Genomic DNA, 24,037 nt, shown 5'->3' with positions numbered 1-24,037 from the left:
CCTGCTCTTCCTTTGCATCCACATCCCCTCAGCTCTATGGGATTTCAAATAGCCCACTGTCCACTGAAGGTCCCTTGCTCTCTGAGGTTAAGAGAATAAAATAAAAAGAAGGATGAGAAGGAACTCTCATAGCCCACGGTCTGTGGAAAGACTAATGAATGGCCTCCCCGCTGACTTTCCTAGGGATAGCATGTACTTGTGGTCACGTGTGCCTTGTATAGCCTGATGTTTTGAGCTCACTTGTGTGTTATCTCCACAATCTTCTCTGCTCTTGCAGATCCAGAGGAAACTTAGACCTTTGTTCCGACCCTCCTGTGCCTCCCGCCCTGCACCGCCCCAAAAACAAACAACAACAAAACTCCACAACTGCACCAAACACACTACGCACATTGAAGGTTTGGTGTAGCTCAGCCCTCTCCCACTCAAAACCCTTCCCTAAGACCTGGCCTCCTTCCTGGGTTCTGGCCCCCCTCTTACCCTAATTCACTCCCGGTCACTACATTACGCAGAGCTCTTTACCTCTCTTCTGCTCTGCCCCAGCCTTACCTTCAAAGGCAAAGACTCACTAGTGTCTCCATTACACAAAGGACCATTTATGCAATGCAGAATCATTGGCAGAGCTTTGTCATTTCTTTCTCACTTTCTCTCTTTCTCCATAGGCAAGAGAAAGCTGTATGGGGGGGAAAGAGGGCGCGGGTGTGCGCGCCTCAGGGTTCGGGGCGCCGCGGGAACCCGCCTCGCGCCCGCGGTCGCGGGCAGGCAGAGGCCGGAACCTATCTGCTCGCGTCGCCGTTGGCGGGCGGAGGCCGGAACCTTGGTGCTCGCGTCGCCGTTGGCGGGCGGAGGCGTGCAGCGACGGACCAGTCCTCCAGCGGCCGGGTTCGCGCAGTGGTCGCCGGCTGCTGACGTGGGCCAGCCGGGTGCGGGGCTGTAAGTGCGGGGCGTGATGGCGGTGGACATCACACTCCTGTTCCGGGCCAGCGTCAAGACCGTGAAGACGCGGAACAAAGCGCTGGGAGTGGCGGTGGGCGGCGGGGTCGATGGCAGCCGCGACGAGTTGTTCCGCCGCAGCCCCCGGCCCAAGGGCGACTTCTCCTGCCGGGCGCGCGAAGTGGTGAGCTGGTTGCTATGGAAACGGCGGGCAGGCGGTGGGCTCGGGCCCGCGACGCGGACCCCGGACCCCAGACCAGACCCTGTCCCACGAGCGTGTGTGGCAGAAGCGCCTGGAGAAAAGGGGTCCGGAAGGGGGACAGGAGGGTTTACCCCAGGGAGCCCACAGCTGTCTCGGGAAGGGAACAGCCTCGATTCGAAGGACGGGGACGTGTATTGGGGAGCACATTTCTCGGGCGGGGCGGGGGGGGGGGGGGAGACGCTGGGGAATCTCAGTTCGCCAGCTTCAGGGGCCGCTCTGAGGGAGGGTGAGCTCGCTGTCACCGCAGCCCTGAACGCCGGGAAACTTCCCCGCGGCCCCCGCTTTCCTGGGGCTGCACTGACCACAGTGCACTCGCCTCCAGCGCTTTCTCGTTTCGTGCTCCTCCCTCCCTTGCCCCGCAGCCCGCCCCCCCGCGCGTTGAGGTCAAAGATCACGTTCCGCTGACCTCTCCCTTCCCCTGGCCTCCTGCAGTCGATTAGGGCTCCTCTAGGGATCAGTTCGTCTGGAGGCTGGTGGAGGGTCATCTTTCACAAACGCTCCACGGTGCAGCCATCGAAACTGCTTTCTGTGCCCTGGACTCGGCAGGCTTTCGTCCAGGAGAGCAGGGACCTTCCCCCACGCAGGGCGGGGACAGGGTGGGCCTGGCCTCAGGATCCCAGGGCCCCACGGGGCCGGCGTTGCTTAGGGTATGGTTAGTATCGAGTGAAGATAAAAATGATCAGATGGTTGTCGGTCTTCCCCACGAAACTCTGCAGGGGGAGAGGACACTCTGTAAGGGGTGTTGGCCTTGGTCACCCTTGTGTCCTTGGCACCAGGGGGATGTTGCTTTTGTGTAGCCCCACACATACACAGCTCTGTCTGGACTCTTTAAGAAATAAAAATGCAAAATTCCAAAAGATGGTTCAGAGCTTTGGGAGGTTCAAGCGAAGCTTACCTTTCACTAGCTTCATGGTAAATCCACTTCTGTTTGGCACAGTCCAGTGATGTTGAGCTTGGTGTGTCAAACTTCGCCAAAAAAACTGAGCAAAACTTGGGTAGTGTGTCACTTTGAGGAAAAAACTTTTTTTCGCAAATGTTTCATCCTCAGGAGCGGCAAATGTTTCATCCTCGGCATGCGGCCGCCTCAGCGGCCGCGTGTCATCAGAAATGACTACGCGTGTCAGCGCTGACACGCGTGTCATAGGTTCGCCATCACTGGCACAGTCCAATACCTGGTACTTTGCAGACACTCATATTTTTTCAATGAATATATGTATGCATGAATTAACGAGTGGCAGTTTGCAGGGGATATTCAAGCATTGGCAGGGGGCAGAGGTTGACCAGATGTTTACTGATGGGTTTATAGCACAATTTAAAAGGACTGGTGGGGGAAACAAACATATTCACCAAACAAGTGCCATCAAGCCTAGTAGATGTGTAGGGCACAGAGGAAATGTGTTCACTGAGCGCCAGGAACGGCTGTGTAGAGGCAGTGATTCCTGAAACAAGCCTTCAAAGAGGAATAGTTGGTTCCAGGGCCGACGGGGTGAAGAAGGACACCGCAGGCTGAGAAGAGTTACACACGAAGGTGTGGAGATAGGTGACTATGCTCGCTTCATATGTACTCAGTGCATGTCTACCCATTAGATTACAAACAAATTGGTAATGATATTTCAAATTTTGCTTTATAAGGGAGAAACTTATATCTGAACAGCTGCAAACAATGATGAGCTTGATTAGTTTAACTTACTGGGACTGATGGGGACCCTGGGAGTGGAGAGAGGACTAGGACTTGGATTGAGAAGACTTACATTTGAAACTGGGTCCTGCCACTTAGAAGTGGGTGACTTGGCCAAGTCCTGTTACCTGAGCCTCGTTTTCCCTTTCTATAAAAGGGGCATGATAATACTTTCACTGATAATCAAATCTTTAGGCTCTTAGGAGACCGCATGTATCATAAAGAACCATACCGATTCTTATTGTTCCTCTTCACTCCCTACCTCAACTCCACGTCGGCTGTTTAGACTATTTTCGTCATTGGTGTCAAGCTATCTTCCCTAAACCACTTAGCTTTCTTGTACTTTCATTCCTTGCTCGCAAAGGGGGAACCAAGAAAGTTCATGAAGGAATCAGTGAAAATCCCGTGTGGGTACTAATAGACTCAATAGTGGAGACAGCAGCATTCTTCTGTCAAGTGAGACGCTTGGTCAGTGATGGCAGACGTGTGGCCAGGATGCCGCTGTTCCTCTCTTCCTCCCCGTGGCCATGGGAGCCTGCTGATTTCCCAGCAGACCTGTACAGCTCAGAACCCTTCACAACGTCATGCCCCAGACAGCCATTACCTGTTCTTGGGCCTGACATTCCAGTTACAATCTGCTTGACATCTGACCTGACACAGAGCAGAAACAGAACCTGTATACCTAAAGCTGAACCACGTGCACTTTATGTTCTTCGTGTACTAAAAGGGTCTTAAGTTCGTGTTGTACAGGCTTCTAATTTTAATGGTGGGACAACTAATACCCAGGTCAGTGAAACGACTTGCCCAGAGTCCTAATGTCTGAGCTCATGGCACAGAGTCTGAAGTAGAAGCCAGGTGCTCAAATGCTATTTATTATGCCCCCTACCGCCATCTTCCTACCTTTAATTTCCACTATAATTTTAAACCAAAAATTCATTTTGGGGGCTTTAGAATGGCAGTGAGTCTTCTAAAGTTAATACTGAATTCAAAACTGGAAACTGAATGGTATTTAGAGCAGAAAGACCTGAATTGGATGCCTCTTACTTACTTTATGAATTGGAATGCCTCTTACTTACTGTATGAACTTGGGCAAGATCCTTAACCTCTGTTTCCTCACTTCTAAAATAGAGTAATAACAATCATATAAGGTTGTAATGCAGATGGAATGAGAGAAGGTATGCAAGTGCCTGCACAAGTGTGAATTCTTTTGGTTGCAAATGACAATAATCTAATAATGTAAATTAACCTGAGCAAAATGGAGATGCCTTAGCTCAGACAGCTGGGAAACAGACTGGAGCTTCTTTTTCTAGATCTTCTCCATAAAACCCCAGGAAAGGACTCAACCCCAGGAAAGGACTCTGGTTGGTTCCGGTTGGATCCTGAGCTCTCGTTTATGGCATCAGAGGAATAAGATTCTTCAAATGGCCCAGGTCATATGTCTGCTCCAATGGGTGGGTTGAATACTATGGTTGTTGCCCTACCAGGACCTTGGAGGGGAGTGCTACTTCTGGGAATATGGAGTGAGGCATGTTGGGCAGGCAAATCCAACAAAAACAGCTTCACAGTGTCTAGCACGGTGCCTGACTTGCCTCCATTCTACCTGCCTGGTGGTCTTCAACTCGGGGGGGGGGGATGAAAAACTGGATGGGGAGCTTGTGATGACAGGCTGTGGGTGTGGGGATGTGCCTGGAGGTGCCTCACGGGGCAGCTCTTCATTTTCTTACTGACTTAAAAGGTTACCGAGGCCGGGAATGCACCACACGGGAAACCAAGGCGCCTCTACGCAGCCAGACTGTCCAGGGAGCAGGGGTCAATGAAAAGCACAGGAGACCTGTGTTGTAGCTCAAGGCCAGCCACTAAGTGGGCAGGCCACATAATCTCTCGGGGCCTCAGGTTCCACATTGGCAAGACTGAGGGCAGGCCACATAATCTCTTGGGGCCTCGGGTTCCACATTGGTAAGACTGAGAGGGCAGGCCACGTAATCTCTCAGGGCCTCAGGTTCCACATTGGTAAGACTGAGAGGGAAGGCCACATAATCTCTTGGGGCCTCAGGATCCACATTGGTAAGACTGAGAGGGCAGGCCACGTAATCTCTCGGGGCCTCAGGTTCCACATTGGTAAGACTGAGAGGGCAGGCCACGTAATCTCTCGGGGCCTCAGGTTCCACATTGGTAAGACTGAGAGGGCAGGCCACGTAATCTCTCGGGGCCTCAGGTTCCACATTGGCAAGACTGAGAGGGCAGGCCACGTAATCTCTCAGGGCCTCAGGATCCACATTGGTAAGACTGAGAGCTTAGACGGCAGTGAGTCCTGTTAAAGATGTTTTGATTACATATAAGGTAATAGTGGCCCTGAGTTGTTGGGAATTCTATTTTCAGAGTAGGCATGCTGATAACGTTCTCTCTATTATACATTGCTTTCATGAAAGCTAAATGTGGTTTATTTTTTATTTTCTTAGGAATTGGTTATCTTAAATTCAAAGTGATTCGAAGCCAGATGATCTGGTCCCTACTTCTCCGACCTCACCTCCTCTCACTCTTTTTTTACTCCCACCCCCTCGCCTCTTTGCCTTTCTCACACCACCGGGCACATTTCTGCCTCGGGCCTTTGCATTTGTTGTTCCCTCTACGTGAACATTTTTCTCCCAAATTCAACATGGTTTGATTTTCAGGTTTCTGCTCAAATGTTGCCTGAATGAGACCTTCCTCCACTGCCCTGCATAAAGCAGCTCCCTTTTTCTGTATCTTACTCTGCTTTATTCTTTTCATTATCTAACACATCGGGTATCCATTTATTTATCATTTATCTATAGAATATATGCTTCCTCAAAACAAAGACTTTGTGCTTTTTAGCACTGAATCTGGAGGTCCTAAGGACATCGGTACTCAATAAATATTTCTTGAATGAATGAAGGAGTGTTAATCCACAGGGTCACTTTGCTTTCAGTTTTGTAGCTAGTTGATATCTGTCCAGGGCTCCTTCCAGTTCTAGGAATGAGTGATCCTAACATTCCTTAATAGTACACAGTACCTGGAGTAAGCATTAGATAAAAAGTAGCTTTTATTTTATGAAATGAAATAAATGTATTCGATTATGAAGATGTGTTCCTACCTCAGTCTCATGGAGAAGCAGACACATAAATAGTATAACAACTCAGGTATAAGTGACAGCCGCAACTCTGAGCATGATTCCACAGTCCTCCTTGGTTTGCTTCTGAGACGTTTTGTTGACCTCTGTGCCAAATTTGGGACCTAGAGGTTGGGCTGGGACCACCAGGGCAGCTGGAAATAGCCTTTATTCAAGGATTAAGTGTAGTTCTACTTAAACAGCATTTCAGCCAAGAGAGCAGGGTTTGAAAAAGCCACATCAGGCAGCAGGTGCCAGAGATCAGTGAGAAGCCGGAATGACAGGTGATAGGGCCAAGCAGGACAGGAGTAGATCAGGAAACCGTAGGTTTAGGATGCAGGCCTCGAACAGAACGTGAGCATATTGAATCGTATCTTTTTTGTTGTTCTCTTTAATGCAGAAACCTTTTTGCAGATGAAATAAGGAGCAGCTTTGGTTAAGGCTAGGTTAGGGTGTGGGAGGTGAGGCAGCCTGCTCTCTACCACCCCACTCCCTTCTTGAGCCCCTTTGGAGCCAACCGAAGGGCTCAGGGACACAGGTTAGAAACCATTGTGTTAACATTCTCCAAGGCCTCTGTTAGCTGCACGATGCTATGTTCTTATGGGTTGTAATAGCCGAGTGTATATTGTAAGCAGAACTCGGTGCTGGAGACTTTTCATGATATTAATAGTGAGCCCCTGCCTGGCCAGTGTGGCCAGTGGCTGAGCGTATGGAGAGCTGAGGTCTGCCTCCCAAGCCCAGCCAGCACTGGGCAGGGCCTCCCTTCACCTGGTGAGAAATACAGGCATGTGAGCCCCCCCCCCCCCCCCCCCCGCCCACCAGGACTGCAGATGGGGGCAGAGACTTGCTGGGCCAGTGGTCGGCAACCTGCGGCTCTCGAGCCGCGGTTTGCCGCTCTGTTGACTAATGAGTTTGCCGACCACTGCGCTAGGCCCTTCTGCATGCCAGGCTCTTGTGCAGAGTCTTCTTCTCAATGCGCTTTCTAAATCCTTGAAGGAAATGCATCCTGGTGGTAATGATCGCAGCCCATGTCGTAGCAGCATGGTGCTCAGGGATGGTCAGTCCATTTCCTCCTTCATGCCAAGAGAAATCTGCACTCGGTCAGCGAGTTCCCAACTTCCTGGGTTTCTAGTTGGCAGGCACCAACAGTGCATCGTGTCGCGTACTTGGGTGGGGCTGCTGAAGCGGTCTCCTTGGGGTGACGCTGTCAATTCTTCCTGCCCAGGGTCTGGCTCTGCCTCAAAAGCTGGAGAACCAGATTCGTCAACACGCTGAGGGTAGAATCATCTGTCAGGATAGCTGTCAACTGAGCTCACACCAGCTTGTGTTAAAGTCAGAATACAAGTTTACTTGTTTACCTTGAGCACTATGACTCATAGGAGGATACAAATTTTGCAAAATCAGTTTATTTTTGAGCTTCTGCTGTAGGTCAGGAACTCCGTTAGGACTTTACATACCTGATCTCATTTAATTTTTCTCTTTTTGGGGGTTGGGAAGATAATGTGTGATTTTACAATATTGATTGTATTATGAATAATATTCTAGAATTCATACACACTTGATGTTTGAGGTTTCTTCTTACATGGAAATCCATATGGGCTCCCTCTGGTGGGTGAAGTGTCAGCAAAGTCTACAGTGGTTAATTACGGCATGTATTATGAAAAACCTAATGTGTTTAAGACATATTAGGTTGAAAGTTGGCTTAGAAAGAGGCCCCTGGGGAACCTCTAATAGGGAGTGAGTGAACAGAGGAGTGAAAGTCAGACGTGTTGAATGAACGCATGTCACGCAGATAGGAAAAGCTGTGGCACAGTTGTAATTCTAAACTCAATAGCACGTTTTTCTTCCCAACTTTCAGGGTCTCGGAGTCTGTAAATCCTGGAGTGTGCCAGCTCCTACTTGTCCCAGGGGAACAGAGGCTGCTTGTCAGGACTTCCTTCTGGAGCCCTGAGCTGTGCGCACGTTACTGTTCAAATTCCTGGTTACCTTTAGACAGATGGTGTGCAAACCCCGGTAAACTGAACATTTGCCTTCTAGTCTAAGTACAAGTGACAGCAGCATATCTTGACTCAGAGACAGTGAGAAAATAATTAAAAAGCATAAGTTTTCATTATAAGTACTTTTAGAGTTTGCTATTAAGTACCGTATTTTCCGGCGTATAAGACGACCCCCAACTTTTCCAGTTAAAATATAGAGTTTGGGATATACTCGCCATATAAGACTACCCCTCTTCCAACGTACACCAAATAAAAATTAAAAAAACATCAGATTTGATTTCAATATGGTAATTTTAATTCAAATGCTTATGACATGCAGGTACTTAGCAGGAAAACTGTCACTTATAAACATAAGGCTGTTTGTCATCAAACATGTAAACATAAAACAGTGCAAGTGGATTAAACTTTTCCTAATTCACTCTAAAGCTGAAAGGAAGGATAAGACAATAAACCCATGGGAGCTGCCATGCTGTTTGTTTTCTAAGCTGTCAACCAAACTGGAACTGATGATGATAGGAGGAAGATAACAAACAATAGAGAGAGAGCAAGTGCCGGGCAAGTCCCTGGCGAGTTAGCGCCCATCATAACTGCAAGCTACGGTATTTTTACAGGTTTTGCAGGTGTGACAGTTTCCCTTTAAAAGCCTTCAAAATCCTCCTGTTCGTCATCTGATATCATAAGTACATCAATGACATCTTGTGATACATGTGTAAGGCAGTCATCGTATGGATCGAATTCCGTATCAGATGCTGTGGTCTCAGCTTCGGCTTCCTCTTCATCTTGCCACAAGTAGTCGTCCTCCATACCATCTAATGGATTTGATATGCCACACTTCTTGAAAGACTTGATTACTGTTTCTGCATCAGTATCATTCCAGGCTTTTATGACAAACTTGCACAAAACATCCAACTGTGGAGCACGCATGTTTCCCCCTTTTGTGAATGACTTTTTGCCGCTAACCATCCATTCATTCCACTGTTCTCGAATGCGATCTTTAAATGTGTTTTTCTGGGCACAGCGCCGCTCTATCTCTTTTTTCCATACCCCGGGAGTCCCAGACGGACGCCTGCAGCTTGCTCCACCCTTCACTTACACCTTCCCAGTGAGGCGCCCCCTCACCTTGTCATCGGGACCGCGTTAAGTCACTTCTTTCCACGAATCCTGGTGAGTGGATTTTCTTCTACCGTACTTGTACAGTGCCACCCTTGCTGCTTTCACATGGTCACCGCATACGGTGGGGGGAGCTCAAAAATGGCCGCGGCCGCATCCCTGCCGTATTCGGCCAGCACCCGGCCGCACTCCATTCATTTCAGTGGAGCGGGACGAAGACCGTATGCGGCACAAAAAGGAGCCGGCCAGAGACACTTGCAGTCTCCGTCCGGCTCCATTGAAATGAATGGAGTGCGGCCGTTTTTGAGCTCCCCTCACCGTATGCGGCGACCGCAGATTCTCCAGTCCGGCTCGGAAGTTTCAGCACCCGCCCTATAAGACGACACCCGGCATATAAGACGACCCCGACTTTTGAGAAGATTTTCCTGGGTTAAAAAGTCGTCTTATACGCTGGAAAATATGGTAACTGTGTTTTTGGAGACCTCACCTAAACTCCCTTTTGTTTTGGTTCATTTTTTCATCTTGTTTGTTTAATGAGAGGCTTTGGCTCCATAATCCTTAAGGACCTTTCAACAGGGGCTCCATGACTCAGTGCTCTCCTTTCCAAGTGTTCTCCCTCAAGGAGATGTTTTTATTGATTCTTAGAGGGAGGGAGGGAGGGAGGGAGGGAGGGAGGGAGGGAGGGAGGGAGGGAGGAGAGAGAGAGAGAGAGAGAGAGAGAGAGGGAGAGAGAGGGAGAGAGAGAGAGAAACATCCATCAGTTGCTTCCTATACACACCCTGACCAGGAATTGAACTGTCAGCCTTTTGGTGTATGGGATGATGCTCCAACCAAGTGAGCTATCCAGGAACAGGGTGCCAGATATATTTTTAAACTAGAGGCCTGGTGCACGAATTCATGCATGGGTGGGGTCCCAAGGGGTTGGGGCCAGATACAATTGGCCCTCCAGGAGGGTGGTGGGACGCCCTTGCCAGCCCGGGATCTGGATCCATCCCACTGATGTTCATGCTGGTTGTTGGGAGCCACCTGACGGCCGCTTTTATATCATTTCTTTCTTGCGGAGCGTCTAGGGAGGGGAAGCGGCCACAGTGCCGGAGGCTGACTTTCAGGAGGCCGGCGGTCCTGTCAGGATCATGCTGGCGGCGCTGGTCCCTCAATGCCTGGCCCATTCTCTGGAGATTGGACCTGTAGGACTACTGAGGGAGTGAGTGGCTGCCACCAGGCTGGTGGGTTGCCAGGACGGGGTCGGTCAGCTGAGCGGTGCTCCTACTGTGGGAGCACACTGACTACCAGGGGGCAGCTCCTGTGTTGAGCGTCTGCCCCCTGGTGGTCAGTGCACATCATACCGACTGGTTGTTCGGTCGTTTGGTCGCATAGGCTTTTATAAATAGAGATGCTTTTTGCAATGACAACTACCTAGTCCTTTTGCTATTCTGCCTTCCTTCCCCACCCCAAGTTCCTATGTACTCAGAATTTTTCACCTAGATGAAAAAAATGAGTTTGTTTTTCAGAGTTCTCATTTGGTATGTTTCCACAAATTATTTGATTTAATAGTGATTATCTATATTTATAAAACCCTAATATGCAAATAGACCGAACGGCGGAGCAACCAGTTGCTATGACATGCGCTGACCTCCAGGAGGCAGAGCGCAGAACATGGCGGGCACCAGCCGCGGCGGGATGGTGGAGCAGGTAAGTGGGGGCGCCAGACAAAGGCAGGACGCCGGTTGCTGTCATCAGGGCAAGCCTCTGGTGGTTACTGAAAATTCTTTGCTCCTGTGTGCTGCCATCCGCCTAGCGCTTGCACCTGCTGCCGGTGCCCAGTGTCGGCCCCGATCACTCAGCGCCATCAGCAGGTGTGGGCAGCGGCTTCCGGCCCCGATGGCCCCTCAGGGCTTCTCTACCTCCCCCTGCTCCTGAGGGGCGATTGGGGCCAGCAGCTGCCTCTCACATCCACTGCCGGTGCTGGCCCTGCTCGCACCCGCAGCTGGCACCAGTCCCGATCACTCGGTGCTGTCAGCGGGTGTGAGCAGCGGCTGCCGGCCCTGATCGCCCCTGAGGGCTTCTCCACCTCCCCCTGCTCATGAGGGGTGATTGGGGCAGCAGCCGCCACTCGCACCCACTGACTCCACTGGCCCCAATTGCTCCGTGCCATCAGCGGGTGTGAACGGGGCCGGCGCCGTCAGCCTGTGGGAACGGAAGTGGCGGGAGCGGGGCTGCAGTCAGACAGGGAACTGGGGGCCGCAGTGGGAGGGACTGGGCGGGGGCGCGGAGGATGGGCTGAGACCCGCCCTTGTGCCCACTGCAGCCTCGCAGCACACAGTTCCTTTCAAGGTGCATGAATTTGTGCACTTGGCCCCTGGTATCCTATATAATAAAAGCCTAATATGCTAAGTGTCCGACCATTTGTTCGACCATTCGACCAGGGCTATGACACACACTGACCACCAGGGGGCAGACGCTCTGACCAGTAGGTTAGCTTGATGCTGGGGTCCAACCGATCGGGACTGGGCAAGATAGGCTGGACACACCTTGGAGCCCTCCCACGGTTCCTCTGCGGCCCCATCGTGCACTGGTGGGGTCCCTTGGCCTGGCCTGCACCCTCTTGCAATCCGGGATCCCTCGGGGAATGTCGGAGAGCCAGTTTCAGCCTGATCCCAGCAGGCCAGGCCGAGGGACCCCATCAGTGCACGAATCTGTGCACCGGGCCTCTAGTATTCTTATAATGGACTTTTATCAGTGGGGCATGTTTTTGAGGTTAACTAATTTTGAAATCTGATTATAGAAGTCATAAGAGCTCAGCCCAGCTCAGCGTCCACCCATGAACCAAGAGGTCCCAGGTTCAATTCCCTGTCAAGGCATATGCCTGGGTGGCGGGCTCGATTCACAGTAGGGGATGTGCAGGAGGCAGCCAATCAATGATTTTTCTCTCTCATCAACATTTCTATCTCTCTATCCTTCTCTCCCTTCCTCTCTTTCTAAAAATCAATAAAAACACTTTTTTTTTAAAGTAGGAAGAGCTCACTAAACAGAATAAAGAAGAAAATAAAGTTCACATAAAATATTATTGACCAGAAATAGCCACGGTTATAATTTTGATGTATATCTTCCCAGACATTTTTCCTATTAAATAAAAACAGCATTTTTTTTTTCTATGATGATGTTAGAAAGCCCCTCTTTTTTTCTTTTCTTGCCTTTTTTACTTACAGTGTAATATGGACATTTTCCACATCAATATACAGTATATTGTTCTGTGTCACCAATTTATTTGGCTGCATTACTTTTGAAATGAAAAGCAGAACAGAACAATTAAAACTCTAGAAAGACAAGTTTTTATTGAGATGCAGTAGGAAATGAATTAATACCTTTTGATTAGAAAACTCATGAGTAAGGAGTATCTAAATATTAAATGCACAGTGGAGGGGGTCCGTCCTTAAAGGAAGACTGCGGTGAAACCTGTAAAGGGAGTAATTTTCCTGTAACTCAGCTGGATTTTCAGTTCAAGTTTTCTTAACTTATCCAAGAAAATCACCTACAAATGTTGCATCGATGTCTTAGCTTTCTGGCTGTCATTCTAAAAAATAATAAATGATAATAATAGCTACCACTTGTTGAACACCTACTCTACCTGGCACTGGCTGAAACCTTTGTAAATGAGTTGACTATCCTTGCAAGTTAGGTCCCTTTACTCATGAAGAAACCAAGTTCAGAAGGTTAAGTGACCTGCCCAGGATGAAGTGGCGATGATGGCAGTGTGCGTGTACCTCGGGTTGCCTGCGGCCCTCCAGGCTCCCTGAATGCAGGGTGTGCACATGGTGAGTGCTGCCCCAGGACTTTGGACTGCACTTCATTTGCATTTCCACAGGTTAGGTCTCTGGCCGGTTCCTCCTTGGCGTGTTGTCAGAGCGTCTGCTGTCTTTAGGAGCATATTTTGGACCATAAGTCATATACATTTGAAAGTGCCTGACTAGGGGGATACAGTTGCCGCCAAACCAAACTTTAAAAAAAAAACAACAATTACCTTCTACATATTCATTTGTTTTTCTGTATTTTAATAGTTAATGTATTTTAATAATGTAGTCTTGAGGTACACTTTTGGGGAAAAGGGGAAAAAGTTGTGGTTTTAGTTAGTGAAATTATGATAAGGAAGAAGACCCAACACACAGCCATACAAAAAAGTGTAAGTCTTTTTCGTCTTTGGGGCACTGTTTTGTTTTTTGTTTATTTGTTCATCCAACAGTCACCCTACGGAGAACTTCGGCTGAGGTGACTTTTCAGAATTGCCCAGGGAGGCAGGGGCGAGGCCTTCACCGCCACCGCACTGGCTGGCCTTTGGATGTGGGCTCCCCAGGGCAGGGCCATGCCCGGGGGGCGGGGGGGGCGGAGGGGGGGCGAGGCAGCTTCCTTCTGCTGTGGGCCATCAGCAAGCAGTTCTCCTGGAAGCTGAGGGAAATGAGGGCCTCACTCCTGAAGGCACAGGTCTGCCACACTACCTTTAGGGGTGTTGTGGGGATTGAATGCCATACTGTATGGAAAGCTGCTAGCATTTGTCTTGTACAGTATAGGTTCTCATTAAATGGCAACTACATTGTCAGCTTATATTTGCTGAATACTCAATATTAAGTCCTGAGTAAAGAAGGCACCTAGATTGCTGTTTGGGATAGAAAGGTGAGTATGACTTTCACCTGGCCATTAATAGACTTACAATCTGGAAAAGGCATTCATTCATTCATTCATTCATTCATTCAATAATTATTCGTTGAGCACCTGTTGTAGACTGCACTGTCTTTGCCACTGGAGATAGAGCAAAAATAAGAGAAAATCTCTGCTTTCATAAAGCTTATGTGCTAATGGGAAATTTACAGTAAATAAGGGAACATACATAAAAACGTGTATGTCAGGTAGTGGTAAGTAAACTCATAAGTATAAGACATACTCATGTAATTAGAGAATTCATCAGAGGAACTTGAAGAATTCAGAGGACAGAGAGGTTAGTCGGGTGAGGTTGAGAGGAGACTTCCTGGGGGAGGTGACACTTAGGCTGGCCTCATCCATTTCCGTGTGGAAACAGGAAGGAGGAGCAGGCCAGGAACATGACAGAGGCTCCGGTGGGAAAGCTCAGAGTAGCTGGGAGGAGTAGAAGCGGGTAGTGGGTGTGCCCTGTCTTACCCCTTGGCCCTTCCTGATCCACCCCCACCTTTCCTTTCTGCTCTTGTCCGAGCAAACTTCTCTCTCAGGATGAGTTTACAGCTGTCCGACTTCCGACTGGGTTTAGCCAATGGGAAGCTCCAGCAGGAGACTGGAGAGTTGGAAGAGAGGTGTTGGTTTGGGAACTGGGTAGAGGCTTTGCATCCACAGGCTGTGGCTCCGGTTAGGTGGCTGCCCACCAGCCCTGCAGTGTTTCCCTGTGTATGTGAAGCATCCTCGGGCTAGGATGAGTTTAACCAACAGGCTGGTCCCAGCCAGCAGTGGACGGGATTGCCTTGCAGCCCCAACCCGAAGAGACAGGGCCACAGGGGCCGCCTCCTCACGGGCAGGACTGGGGACCATGCATCTCTGCCTCTTTACTTAAGGTGGTTTTGTAGGAGATATATTTCTCCTCTCCCTTTCTAGCTCAGCATTCCAACAGGCAAAAGTCAATAATTTGAGGCTCAAACAGATTTTCTCTTAGCGATGTGGCAGTTTATGCTTTTCTTCCAAATATGCTCTGAAAGGTGAGAGGTGGTAAATGGCTCTTGTGGCATTTTGGACTCTAAATCTGAACTGGAATGGAGTCTGTAACCCATTATCAGATTCTGAATCAAGCCGCCTTGTCTCTCGCCTGTTTTTGTTTCAGTGGAAATGTGTGTTTTTATTCTGTCAGTGGGCAGTTTACATACCTAATATACCTAATATTAAGAGGGAATTATATAATGAATACTTGATGTGAAGGGACTAGTTAAATACTTCAACTCCAAGGGATTCCATTAAAGTAATAAGGAAATTACATTTAATTTTAAATGGTAGAAAGATTTTTTAAATGTTATTGCTATTAAGCATGTATTACACACACTCAACCCACTTTTTGCAAACGAATTCCCAAAGCACAGTTCATCTTTATATAGGTGGAAAGGAAATATTCTTGCAAAATATGTAGTTTGATGTCTTCTTCTTAACGGCGGAGAGAAGCATACTTTTCCAAAGAATAGAATGTGATGGTTGATTGGAAACTTTTGGAGTTACAGGCTTTTAGTTCTACCTCTTGAAATAAGAAAATATATATAAATGGGTCCCCAGATGAAGGCGTGGTGGGGTGCTTTATAGCCCTAATTGACTCCAGACATAGAGGCCGTGATTTGTAAGCAAGCAGTGACAAGAGGAAGTTAAATCAAAATTAAATTAAGGGAAGGAAATAAAAAAAAATATCAAGGAGAGGTGATGAATTCTCTGAAAGTGTCTAAATACCTATCTGTGGGCAGGTGGCAAATGTGTGGATATATCTCAGTTATGTCAAAATATGAAATCTGGAAGCATTTCTGCGCTAAAAAAGACCTCTCTCTCTCTTATCCATCACTCGGCACCGTTCAGTCAGCACAGGCATATTCGCTTCTATACTTTTCCATGACTCAACTGTCAGCAAAAATCAGTATCTCCCATGACACACAGGAGGTGGTATTTTGGGAGGTTGGTTTTTCTGTTTATATCTTGGCGTTCTGTTGTAGTTCCAGCTTATGTAAATAAAGTCCTAGGAATCGGAGGCTCCCAGACACCGGCCACACTGAGCGCCATTTCTGTCTCCCTTTTCCAGACCCACAGGACAGGGTCTGTGCTCCTCAGCCCGGCACAGCACAGCGGGAACACACATTGGTGAAATGAGTGCAGTGCTTCCCCTCCCCCACCTGTGACCATGTGGGTTCAGACCCTCGCCGTCGCGAGCCCGAGCTTGACAACACGAGCCCCCTCCACAGCCAGGCCCAGCCCCGGTGCACACATGCGCTTTCCGCCTGGTGCTCCAAAGCAAGTGCGCTCGGTACTGCTCATTCCCCACGATGGGTGCTGGGCTGCTGTTCAGAGGTCTTCATACGTAGCTCTGTAAAGTCCACCCACTTTTCCTGTTACCTCCCACACTCCCCCGATCCTCCCACCTTCAACGGGCCCCTCTGTTCGGCGCCTCCTCTGCTGCCTTGCCTCCTCCTGTGTCTCCTGCTGTGTCTCTTGCTTGGATGCCATGCTTTCCTATACTCACATTCTACCATCTTTAAAGGGACAGCGTGTCCTATACTGGTCTCCTGAACTCAGATCATTTGCTGCTAGTATTCCTCAGTAAGCAAGGGACCATGTGCGGCCGTGACAGCCTTCGCATTGTGGTTTTGCGTTGCTGTTTCATGATTGCATCGTTGCTTACCTTTCAGAGTGCTGTTATGTTGTCCCCCAAACTACATTGCTTGCTTCTGAGCATGGGGCTGGGAAAGGAGGGTAGGACTCTGGCTTGATGCTGGTGGGGGTTTTCCTCAGTGGCTCTTGGAGCTGGTGTGGCAGCCGTTAGATAGGACTGGCACCACATCGTGGTCATTTCTGCGTGTCCAGCGCCTGGCGTCATGCCCGCCCATGGTAGGCATTTCGTATGTGGTGTGTGAGTACATGAATAAAGGACATTCTCACACATTTGTTTTCTAGTTTGACTAAAGAATCAACGTAGGGGATTTTACGTCTTCTAAAAGCAATAAAAACCCAGGTTTTTCTCTGAGCTTTTTTCCTCATTAATAGTTCTTCCTAAAGCACTTCTTCCTTTTGCCTGCCTTCACTTCATACCTAAATGGAAATCAGTTTCCTCTAATTATTTTCCTTGTGAAACTGGAGAACAGCTGTTTAGTCACCTCCTTATAAATAACCTTTCAACAAGTTAAATAGCCTCTACAGTGCATCTCAATCTTTTTAATGCCGCGACCCTTTAATACAGTTCCTCATGTTGTGGTGACCCCCAACCATAAGATTATTGTTGTTGCTACTTCATAACTGTAATTTTGCTACTGTTAGGAATCATAATGTAAATATCTGTGTTTTCCGATGGTCTTAGGCGACCCTGCTAGCAGTTCTCAACCTGTGGGTCGCTGCTGTAGAGCCTAAGACCATCAGAAATTGTATTTATATTACGATTTACATTATGATATTACATTACGATTCATAACAGTAGCAAAATTACAGTTATGAAGTAGCAATGAAAATAATTTTATGGTTGGGGGTCACCACAACATGAGGAACTGTATTAAAGGGTCACGGAATTAAAAAGGTTGAGAACCACTGCCTAGGACTTGCTTTCTCCAGATGAAATTATCCCTAAACCCTTTTTTTCTTCATAAAGGCCTTTTTTAAAAATAAGCATTCATTATTTCTTTTTCTAGTTCTTTATAAAACTTGATTTTTTCATCAGTGTACCACAGGGTACCCCCTGAGGGCCTGGCGAGTACTGTCTGGATGGAAGGCCTCTGGGTCTCAGTCTCTGTTTGTGTTTTGGACTACCCTGTTGACTTTTTGAAAAATGTCCACTGCCTGTCAGATGTAACTTGTCCACTTTCACCTGCTCCTTGTGTGTGTGTGCATTTTAAATGTGGAGCTTGATATTCTTCCCACAAACACTAACATGCTGTATCAGGAGTCTTCTGGTGACAAGTTACAGAGAACCCGGTGTAAATTGCTTCGGTGATCAAGGGGATGCACTGACTTATACCCTGAAAAGTCTAGTGGTACGACTGAACCTCCGGATGGCTGGACCTGTGGACAAAGCAGCGTCTCCAGAGGCCCCTGTTCTGCAGCGTCTCGTCTCCTTAGCGGAAGAGCTGCAGTTCTGCGGGTTGCTTTCCCACAGGGCCCCACCCGGAGGGGAGAGGCTCTGTGCTCCGGGGTCCCACCAGAAACTCGGATTCAGTCATTCTCACTGGCTCACAAGCTCACACGGCGGCGTGTGCCTGTCCTGAAATCCACCCGTCTCCGAGGGGAGGAACACTGCTTGGCCTGCTGAGGACCAGACACATGGCTGAGACTAGGGGAGCTGCTTCTGGAAGGAGGGAGCGGTGGGTGTGGGTGGCCAACAACAGATGTGCATTGCTCTCAGTCAGCGGTCGCCAACCTTTCGGACCTCACGGACCACCAGTGGTCCGCGGGCCACCGGTTGGCGACCACTGCTCTAAATTGTGCTCTCACTCCGCCTTATGTTATTAACATCGCTTTGAACGGAGAGGGTTCTGAGAATGAATTTTTCATTCACTTAATCACTCTTTATTGAGCACCCGGCATACGCCAGGCGTGCAACCAGGTGTTGGTGCACAAACACAAGTGAGACGGTCCCTGACTAGGAGAAACTCACGGCCCAGTGGAAAGACAGCCTAATGGCAAATAGTTACAGCGGGATGTGGTAAGTGCTGCTATCGAAGCTGTGTGCATCCAGAGGGAGAAGTGAAGAACTCGGTGGGAGGGGTTTCACAGGAGGGCTTCCGAGGACAGGTGAGGTTTTGAGCTGAGCCTGGAAGGGTGAAAGGAACTTTCTAGAATGGGGAAGGAAGGGCCTTCTGAAGGCCATGGTGAACCCTCAGAAGTTTTCAGCAGGGGCCTGGCAGGATCAGGTGTGGGTGTTTGAAAGGCCGTTCTCTGGCCGTTGGTGGGCTCAGCAGAGGCGAGGGCCAGCAAGGAGGAAGACAGTTGAGTTATTGCAGTTATCGAGTCCAGTTAAGACACAAAGAGGCCTGAACTAAACCAGTGGCCACAGGGACAGGACAGATTTCCAGGTGCATTTGACAGGATTTGGGACTTGTTGGGCGTAGGAGATGAAAACGGTTCTAGATTCCTTCACCCAGTGTGGGTGACCAGGTGGTCAGGATGAGCTCAGTTTTATGTTATTTGAGATGCTTGCTGAGCACCGCGGACACATGTGTATGAGGCAGTTGTAAATACAGAAACAGACCTCAGGAAAGGTTTCTGAGCTGGAGCTGCAGATCGAGAGACATGGAGGTGGAGGTGAAGGCTTGAGGAAGGAGCATTGGCCAGTAATCCCTGGGCAACGGCATTAGAGAGGCCGGCAGAGGCCTAGGCGTCAGAGAAGGGGGCTGTGGAGAAGTTAGTTATATGGGTCCTTCCATATAATCCTCTTCTGACCTTGATAAAGGTAATGTCAGCTGGATGGTTTGTGGTATGGACTCTGGGCTCTTCTGGCTACTGGTGTGTGACTTGTGGGAAAATTACTTAACTTCGTTTCCTGATCTGTGTGATGGGAATAAAGTAGTATCTGATTTTGGAGGATTCAGTGAGTAAAGCACTTTGAAAGTGCTTGGCACATAGAAAGTGCTATAAAGTGTTTGCTGAATAAACCCAGAAACCAAGAAACACATCTGTGTGCCCTGCATCTGTGCATCTGTCTGTTTCTGGCTCACTGGCTAGTTAATCTGAAATCCACAGTTGGCTTACTTGAACTTTAATAATCTGCTCTTCTGGAAACTGGTGGTTCCAGTGCAGCAACGCAAGTGCTGACTTCTCGAGGGTTTTCCAGAGTGTTGATTGAATTATTTTTTCTAATGGCTATGAATGGTACCTCTGACTTTGATGTACTTTTCTTTGTTTCTTGTACACTTCACATATTTGTAAATATTTCATAATCCCTCCTAGCATACAGCTTTCCCTTCTTCCTCCTTTCTGTTCTAAAGTTTCCTTCCCCAGAATCATTCCTAACGTTCTGGAATGCTGTGTTAGTTGCTCCCCACATTTGGGCCAGTTCCTGGCATGTTACTTTTAATCAGGCTACTTTTCTCATCCATCTGGAGGAATTGGCAGTATTTTCAGCTCCTCCCTATTATGGTCAGGAATATGAACTTGCTGTCTTTTCTTCTTCCTCTTCCATTTTCCCAAGTAAATGTCTTGAACCACTGATTAGATCTATTTGCCCACAATAACATAAGCAGGCACGGAGCTTAAGTCTGATTTAAAGGACTATTGTACAGACTCTGTTATTCCATTAAAGTTTGTTAAAGTCTAGATTACAGTATGCAGGGTGCGAGTATGTTGCTGAACTTCTAACATCATTGAACCAGACATCGTGTGTGTTCATTTTTAAATAACTGGGTGGGTCACTTTTTTATTTATTATGAACACAAACACTGATACTAGCAACTGACATGTGAAAGGAAAACAGGCAATAGTGATGAAAACCATTTAATGATTAGTGAGGAAACAAATATTGTTTAATGAAAATAAAAACCATGTCTAAAGGGCCTAATGCTGACTTTTGGAAATATAACCATGTTGCGGTCTGTTGTGTACCCTCTGTCCCGTACAGTAGATATTGTTTAAAATTGCTTGGGAACTGGAGCTTGCAATTGTGAGCCTGGAATGTCCTGCAGATAATTAAGTTGTGGTCAGGCTTTGGAAAAATAAAAAGTTCTCGAACTATGATTTTATAAACATGCTACAATAACATTTCTTTATATTTAACAGTTTCTTATAGAAAGCTGATACTCTCATGAGGCATTGATTAAAGGTAAAACATCAAGAAAGAAAAAATATTAAATTAAAACTTCACTTAGGATGTTGACAGTTGGCTTGTAATATTAAACAGATGTTGTATGTTCCTGGGGATATTCTTCTTTCTGAACTGGATTGCTAAGTTGTATTTTTTTTTTAATGACAACTACAAATTTTTGATCAGTTAATAATTTTAAATGCCCTTTCTACAGTCTTCTGTATTCCAGCTTCATCTGGCGTCTGAGCCCTTTCAGTGGTGTGATGACTGGTGAAACCTCGCTGCCTCTCCTAGAGCCTCTCACTTTCTTTTTCTCCTTCCCCTCGGATGCTCTTCTGATTTCATGATGCATTCTTGGGGATTGATTCCTTGAAATAATTTTAGGATCATTGGGTGGAATTCTACCCTTTTAAATTCATGTCTTTAGTTTACCTCCATGTAAGTTTCGCGCTGGCCTGTGAATGCACAAGCTGACCTGCATTGTGGTATTGTGTTTGTGTGGTCACTTGTAAAGGCTTCGTGAACGTCTGTGTCGCCAGCCATGCAGATGGCCTGCGCCCCCATGCTGTGGGACCAAAGAAATGTCAGTGAGGGGACCTAAAGGAACCCAGGCCGTGGGGCGAGAAGAGGTTCAGTATGTTCTTCTTTTTGCTTAGAAGGATTTTGCCCTCGTAGGCAAATCACACAGAGTCCAGAAAAGGCGCCGGGCCGGGGTGGAAGGGGAATGGGTGAGTGGGCAGATTTTGGTCATCAGAGTCAGGTTGGATTTTGCAGGATGAGGTGAAGACATTTTGCATCTTCGAAGATTCTTCTAATCTATTTGCAAGACTAGATACATTGTTCATTGTTGTGTTTGGGCTAATGAAAATGTTTAAATGCTGAAGATCATTTTAATTGTAAGTCTTTGACATATGGACAACCTACGTTTTCTGAAAGCTATATTTCACTAGGAAAAGAGCCGTTGATTGACCTGGGGGACAGTTCAGTTGGTTTGGATAGATTTATTTATCTTGGAGCTGTGTGTTGTTTGCACAGTCTTCTTTTTGGAATCCGTGTTTTTTCTCGGCAGATCCCACTTGGGAAGCTCTGATTTGGGGCCTAAGTATATGGAAGGCATTTCCAATAAACACAAACAAAGGCCCACTAGACTGTCTGAACAAACACGACGACATATTTTATCACATAAAACCGGAACCATGTGAATAATGAATTCATTTTTAATAGCACACTATTTAAATGTGATTGATTTGTTCTTTATATCTAATAGTATCAATGTTTTAGTGTCCTGTTTCTTAAAGTTTGTTTTAGAAGCAAAAATATTTTTTATATGAAAAGTGCATTTTTATTTGAAAGAATTTTACAAGCATACATTCCCAGTGTTTAACGTTTGTTCTCTAGCTTACTGTTTTAGAATTATTCTTCTTTTATACTGTGTGTGTGAAAGAAGGGAGAGGAAATTTCTGTGCACGATGTAGACTTAGCAGATTATTTGAATCACCGCCATATTCTCCTAGAAATTTGAGATGCTAATTAACGGTGCCCTTTTGGAAAGACTTGGGAACTTTATATGCAAAAATACTATGTAAGTTTAACATAATTTGTTACTCTAGAAAGAGCCATCCATTTTAGCGTAAGAATCTGAAAAGCAGTAAAACATATCTAAAGTTTCCATCAGTTAACTTGTTTTGGGGCTTGCTATTATTTCGTTCCAATGTTTTGCTATAAAGGAGTGCTGCAAATATTTTAAATAGTTCTCTCTAACCAGAATTAATAATAGCAGATTTAAGTAGAAAATGCTGTTTCCTTTTACCACTGTTACCGCACCATAAGATAACTCTGTGTAAATGATATTCTTTCAGAGGTATTTTGGCGGGGCTCACCGATCCTAATTTCAGTATTATGCCTGACTTAGCAGTAAGCCGCAGCGATCTGCTGCAGTGAATTGTATTAGGCAGGCTTTATTTTCTCGATCAGTGTGGTACTGCAGTTTCCCCACCCCGAGTGAGAAAAGCATGGTTTTCATATTGTTTTCAGTTTTCATGTTGAACAACTCTAAGGGGAAGGAAAAAGGGGGAAGTTTTTCAGAGCAGCGATGAATAAAGAATTATACCGTTTTGAACTACTTCCATCTTTTAAAGTTTTTATTTGATCATCCCTTTTTCTGTGCAATGTTAGGGGGGGTCTTCTCAGCTCTTTTACAGATAACGGATTTGGTTCTACTAGGGAGAAGGGAGGACGTTGCTAGAGTTTGCCGCATGTTAGTTCTATTAACTATTAAGTCTCTGGCTTGGGAATGGAAGACACTTATTGGTCCCTAGTGGTCTGAAGTGGGAAATGCATCTCTTGAAAATGTCATTAGAACTTTCCATAAAGCTTAACATTTGATTAGAAACAAAAATGTTACCAATTTTTAGGTAGGCTGATGAGTTTATTTAAAGTGTTCTGTGAGTAACAGTTGAAGTTACTTATTTTCTTAATCCCTTATTGAAAATAGATGGACTACATATAAAAACTTGGATATAAGATTAGCACCTGGATTTCAAGCCACTTAGGAATGCAGGAAAATTCTGTAAATGCTTGTGTAAGTGCTTGGGAAAATCTGTGAGGAGTTTTCCCCCTCATCTCTCTGTTAGCTTTATCATGCTTAATTTTTGTGAAAATAATGTGTTTGTTACTGTGGTCACACCGTGATTTAGCTTTGGCTTATGTATGATATTTTATTGTCCCTGTCCTAGAAAATTACAGCAGTTTTTATGAGGAGTGGTTTGTGGGTTCACACAGCCCACTCGGAGTGCCATTTACTATAATTCTCTTCTAAAAGGACCATCAAACATCATGTAAATTGTTTAAACAGGGAAGGGCCTTTTTTGAGAAAGGCTAAGAAGAAATCTCTTCAGGCTTTCTTTTGTTTCTTATATTCATTTTCATGATTTTAAACTCAATTTGTTTAAAGCATTTATATTAAAAAATAAAGTGTGTGTGTCTGTAAATAAAGATGGTTGTGAGCTACAGCTAGGCAGAAACCGATGTTGATTCAGAATAATCTAGGTCAAATTCATTATAGTCTAATCTTTTAAAATGTGTTTTCTGTGACTTTGGAAATGAAATTAAGGAAGAAAGGAAGAGAGGGAGGGAGGAAGGGAGGAAGGGAGGAAGGAAGAACGGAAGTAATTTATTGCATGTACATCTTTTTAAAAAACCTTTCAGTTCTTTTAAGTTATGTGTCTATAAACGATATTAAGGTGAAGTGTTTGGTAACCAGTCTTAAGAAACTCATATTTAGATTCACCAATAATTTTACCTAAAGAAACTTCCCTCCTGGCAGTTTTATCATTTCGGTTGGCCTGTTGCGCTCAATTTATATACATCCTCATGAAGAAAGCATAAAACAGCCCGGTGACAGGCCAAAGCTCTGTCGTGGTTTCCTGTACATGGTTTTCTTATTCTG

At 46.6% G+C, this 24,037-nt stretch overlaps 1 protein-coding gene across 1 annotated transcript in view; it reads left to right on the top strand.

Moving 5' to 3' along the window:
• The first annotated feature begins 867 nt into the window (after window positions 1-867).
• Window positions 868-24,037, top strand: part of STX18 (syntaxin 18) — an 83,582-nt gene continuing 60,412 nt past the window's right edge. The window contains exon 1 of the mRNA XM_079768384.1: window positions 868-1,114. Coding sequence (XP_079624510.1) covers window positions 947-1,114 — 168 coding nt within the window. The 5' untranslated portion in view covers window positions 868-946. The remainder of the gene's footprint in view (window positions 1,115-24,037) is intronic.

The sequence above is a fragment of the Cnephaeus nilssonii genome (genome assembly GCF_951640355.1).
Source record: "Cnephaeus nilssonii genome assembly, chromosome: 1".
Classification (NCBI taxonomy): Eukaryota; Metazoa; Chordata; class Mammalia; order Chiroptera; family Vespertilionidae; genus Cnephaeus; species Cnephaeus nilssonii.
Note: the sequence above shows the minus strand (reverse complement) of the source record. Positions and strands in the feature narration are given on the sequence as shown.